Source organism: Chondrus crispus, genomic scaffold (genome assembly GCF_000350225.1).
Source record: "Chondrus crispus Stackhouse genomic scaffold, scaffold_105, whole genome shotgun sequence".
In the NCBI taxonomy this organism is placed as follows: Eukaryota; Rhodophyta; class Florideophyceae; order Gigartinales; family Gigartinaceae; genus Chondrus; species Chondrus crispus.
Window position 1 is genome coordinate 21,877 of NW_005178923.1, and position 5,170 is coordinate 27,046.

Below are 5,170 nucleotides of genomic sequence, written 5' to 3' on the forward strand. Positions count from 1 at the left end.
ACACGATGAGAAAGAGATAGGCTGGGGCGAGTTCGGGAGTTGGCGCTCCCTGATGAATATGAAATTCGCCTACGCAGAGACCCCAATAAAATACGGAATGCGGCTGCGCGGTTCTGGAGCATTTCCGCCTCCCTGCGGGGCAGATTCAGAAATCGTGTTGAGTGTTTGTTGCACAGGCATCAGACAGGCATTAGTTGTGATATTTTGCGTATCGATAGCCAATTAAATGAGCGTTAAACTTTAAAAAAATCCACAGCAGTCGATGTGGAGCTGTTTGATTGGTTTTGAAGTGGATGTCAAAAACGTGGGGCGAAGCCGCGCCCATCTTTTTGTAGTGAAGCTTACTTACATTGGCGCTCTGAGAGAGCGATTGACCCCCCATTCGCCCACCCCCCTTCCCCTCCACCCCCCCCCTTCACTTCACAGCACAGCGGCTGCGGCCGTGCCCATCGGCCATGCAGAAGCCCGCGACGATGCCGGACGCGGCGACGCCGACGCGCGCACGCTCGCTGACGGAGACGATGGCGGTGGCCGTGTTCGTCGCCGTCGCCACGGCCACGGCCTTCTTCATGTTCGGCTCGGCGCGCGACGTGCCGGCCTTCCACTCGCAGTTCACGCGCCACCTCAAGCACCTGCGGCGGCTGTCGTCGCTGGGGCCGGCCGCGGCGCACAAGCGGCTGCTGTTCTACAACCGGCCGCCCAAGACGGGCAGCACGACGGTGCGCGTCGCCATGCGGCACGCGCTGGACGACGCCGGCCTCGTCTCGGCGCACTGCTTCAACATGATCGAGTGGAACGAGATGGGGTGGCGCACCATCGTCAAGCGCCGCCACGTCGACTTCTACGGCTGCCACACGCGCCTGATCCGCGAGCGCTACTTGGACATCGCCGACATGCGCGGCGGCAACGTCACCTTCATGACCAGCACGCGCGACGCCGGGAACATCATCTTCTCGGCCTACCTGCAGGCCAACCGCGACAAGGACTTTGCGTCCATCACGGACGCCGACCAGATCGCGCGCGAGGTCCGCCGCTACAAGGAGCACGTCGCCGCGTACCCGGTCAACGCGCTGTACACGTACCACGGCGCGGGCGTGCCGCTCACGGAGTGCCCGTACGAGTACGCGCACGAGGACGCCATGCGCAAGGTCGCCGAGCGCTACGAGATCGTCATCGACTTGGAGCGGCCGCACGAGTCGGCCGCGCTGGTCGAGGTCGTCACCGGCCTCCGCCCGGACTTTACCGTCAAGTACAACGCGCGCACGGACGACCTTTCTAGCCCCATGCTCGCCGCGCTGGCCAAGGTCGACACGTCCAGCCGCAGCTGCGGCAACGCGCTCGTGCACAAGGTCCTCATGCAGCAGTTTAATATCATCAAGGACCGGTTGATGCAGAACCGCTGCTTTGAGGAGCTTACCGGTACTTTTGAGCTGTGCGATAAGACAGCGCTTACGACGGAGACCGTGATTGAGAGGAATCGCGACGAGTCGTTTGACGAGCGAAACCGCCTTCGGGCTTTGGAGGCGGAGGCTGAGGTGGATGAGGACCGATGAGGAAAAAGGGGAAGGGGAGGATGGGGGGGAAAAGGTGTCGCTTTTTTTTTTATAACTGTACAGATGATAGCAACACGATTTAGCCAAGCTCTCGTCGGGGTCGTGTCCCGCCGGCGGAGGGTGTTCGCGGTGTGGTGTAGTGTGGAGTGGGGCGTAGAGCGGTGTGGAGCGGTTCGGTGTGGTGTGGCGTCCGTCTGGTGTGGGGGTGCGAGGCCGCAATTTTTCTGTCATATATATGCACGTCGGCATGGAGCTAACTCGGTGCGGCAACGCCCGTAGCAAAGCGCGGTACCGAGAGCAGCGGGCATCGGCACGGCACCGGGATGCGCACGCCGTTAAAACGAGGGATCTTGTACTTGTACACCTGATCACAGCAATTAACCTTGGTCTATATATTAACCTGGGTTCAGAAATAAACTGGACCAGGTTATTATTGGTTTTGACCTGGAGGAAACAGTCTTATGATAAGTCGCCTTTAGAGTTCAAAAAGGGCGAGAACGCATGTCGCCGCCTCGATATGGTCTTTGGGAGGAGAAGCAGCTCTTTTCTGAGCTGCAGACAATAATATCCGAGCATCGTGTCCATTTCAATGGGCAAGAAGTAGAGCCGTAATTTCTTGAATACTTGTCAGCAATGTTAGAAATCAAGGTTAATCCAGTGGTTCACAAATAAACTGGACCATGTTATATCTGATTTGACCATATATTAATCTGGGTTCACAATTAATCCGGACCATGTTAAATATGGTTATAGACCTGAAAAAGGGGCTTCAGAATTAAGTTGGCCCAGGTTAATTGCTGTGATCAGTGTAGTACTTGGGACTTGTCCTTGTGTTGTTTGCATGGTCAGGGAATTGTCTTGCGGACATCGCAGCCTGTTTGCAACAGCAATGGCAGGGGGGGGGCCGGCACGGGATCTCGGTGGCGCGGCGGTGGGGGGCGGTGGCCCGCGGCCAATGCCGCGCCGCGCCTTGTGCCCCTCGTGGCCCCCTCAATATGGGAAATTCGAGACCATCAATTGTGGGGGGGAGAGATCCCGTACTCGGCCCCCTCGCGCCGGTCGACCACACGTGCACGCGACCAAACTGATCCGTTCCGCGCCTTGTGATCAGCGAGCCCCTCCTGCCCCGTACAGTATACGCCCGCGATTTCATTAAATCATGTTTTTGCGCGCAATTGCGCGCAAAAACTGCCAGATAATGCTGCAAAATGAAAAACTCACCACTTCGGCCTTCTTCGGGCGACCCACCGATAATCGCGATCAACCATCGAAATCGAGATCCCCCATGCCTTCCTAGGGTCCCTGTAGCCCATCTCCATGCAGTGTCTCCCATTGTCTAAAGTCGTTTCTTCATGAAGAATCATGAAGTTTCTCAGTTTCTGCATGAATAAACAAGCAAAAAGCAAAAATGAAAAAACAACCCGAAATCGCGGGTATACGCCATCGTCATGACCATACACTGCCGTTAGCATACGTGTAAAATACCGTACCCTTGGTACGTGAAACATAAAAACAAAAAAGGGGCCCGTCGCCCCCGCCATTCGCGTCCGTGCGCACGTGGATCGCCCCGCTGCACCTGCAGCCGCAGCCGTGGCGGAATCCGGCCCCCGAGAATACAAATACACTCTCCGCACGCCGAGGAGGCGAGTGTCGCGCGTAATCCATGTAACCCATGACGGGACGAAGGAGGGGCGCGCGCGCAACCCCCCTCCCCACCATTACCGCCAAGCTGTCATCACGGCAAGCACGCGCGGAGATTGCGGTGCCCAGTCTGCCGCTCTCTCTGCACGTCACCAACAAAACAAAAACAAAAATTCCCGCCTCGTCCACGCGCGAGCTGTCGTGTCGTGTGCCATGTGTCGTGTGTCAATGCCATACGATGCCATGCATTGCATTGCATTGCATTTGCAAAAGCATCGGGTCGGTCGCGCACGCGGCCCGGCGCTACCTCTCCTCCCAGTGGCGCTCCTCATCGGACGTGACGGGGCTGTCGTACTCCTCGCGGGCGGCCTCCACGCCGGAGGCGTCCGTGACGCGCGGCTTGGCGCGCGCCCACTTGGCGCGCGCGAAGCAGAGCAGCTTTTTGAGCGACGAGGTGGACGCGGGGCTGTCGGACGACGCGAGGTCGGACTCGGGGAGGCTGAGGTCGAAGGCGTCGTGGGAGAAGTGCGCGCGCGCCCCGCCCGGGAGGAACGGCTCGGGCGCCATTTCCAGGTCGTATGCGTCGTCGATCGCGTCGCGCGCGATGCGCGCGAGCGAGACCGGCCGCAGGCAGCACCGCAGCACTACCAGCACCACGAACAGCCCGCCCAGGATGGAGCCGAGGAGCACCACGCCCGCGATCCGCCCCTCCTCGGAGAGCAGCCCCTCGATGCTGTGCTGCTCCTTCTTCGCGTCCACGTCGAAGTACAGCCCCGGGCCCGTGACTTCGTAGATCACCGCGCTCGTGGTCAGGACGTGCAGCGCGCTCTTCAGCGCCTCGTAGGGGTTCTCGAGCCGGACGGTAAAGTGCATCTTGAAGCCGGGGAAGCCCGCCTCGGATTTGTTGTGGTACTCCCACACTTTGACCTCCTCGCGGGACACGTTTTCGGGCTCATGAAACTTGAGATCTTCCTTCATCTCCATACACGTGCGGGGCGCCGACTCTCGGTCGCAGTTCCACTGCATGGCCGTATACATCATATATTTCTGCAGGTAGGTGCAGGACTCGGCGTGTCCCTCGACGGTGTCGAATAGAATAGCCTTGGACACGCCCGACTGGCCCTTCATAAGCAAGGCCCTCTGGCTGACATTGAACCAGCCCAACTCGTCGCCATTGCCATACAGGACAGTATGGTCGCTCCCCGCGCGGTGAAACCAGCTGCTGACGTTGACCCAGGTAGCTTCGTCGTCCACGCTGGTGAGCGCGGCGGTGGTATTGCGCATGACGCAGGCGCTGAGCGTGTACTCCCTGGTCTGGTTGCTGTGCATCATGCTCGGGGTGATGCAGGTCTTCTCTGCGGTGACCAGGTCGATCTTGGACGCGATGTCCAGGCTGGTGCCCGCCGGCTGGACGCCCCTGAGGTTGTACTGGGACTCGCTGGAGTACACGCGGTACGGCTGTGTGAGGTAGACGGCGATGACCTCTGCGGCGAGCAGGGCGGCGGCGACGCCGAGGATGAGCAGCGAGCGGACCGCGACGCCGCGCGTGGCCGAGCGGCCCCTGGCGCCGTGGCGCGCGCGGACAAAGGTCCAGACGTTGCGGAAGTGGCTGACCTGGTCGAGTGCGTACGCGGCGCGCACGCCCTCGCGCGCGGGGCGGGAGCGGGCCGCGGCGCGGCGCAGCAGGACGGTCTGGACGATCTCGGAGAGCAGGGCGATGAGCAGGACGCTGATGATGCCCAGGACGAGGTCCTCCTTGGCGCCGCCGAAGGAGCGGTGCGCGAGCGGGGCGACGCGCAGGTCGGAGCGGACGCGGAAGTCGGCGTTGCCGAAGACGTAGGCGCCCGCCTCCGAGCCCGACGACACGTTGACGAAGGAGGGCGGCGCTGCTAGGTGCGACACTAGCAGCTCGGAGCTCGGCATGTTGGACGCATTGACTTTCTCGCGGGGCGGGGCTAATGGGGGCCGCTGGAGGG

The 5,170-nt window shown here is 60.7% G+C and overlaps 1 protein-coding gene across 1 annotated transcript; it reads right to left on the reverse strand.

Moving 5' to 3' along the window:
* Positions 1-341: 341 nt before the first annotated feature.
* Positions 342-1,784, reverse strand: CHC_T00001596001 (hypothetical protein). The gene has a single exon (XM_005712466.1). It carries the CDS (start codon positions 1,782-1,784, stop codon positions 342-344), a length of 1,443 nt encoding a protein of 480 aa, XP_005712523.1.
* Between the last annotated feature and the right edge of the window lie 3,386 nt (positions 1,785-5,170).

Bases quoted from the DNA above. Each gene is read 5' to 3' on its own strand.
- CHC_T00001596001 (XM_005712466.1), bottom strand. From the start codon at position 1,784: ATGACAGAAAAATTGCGGCCTCGCACCCCCACACCAGACGGACGCCAC.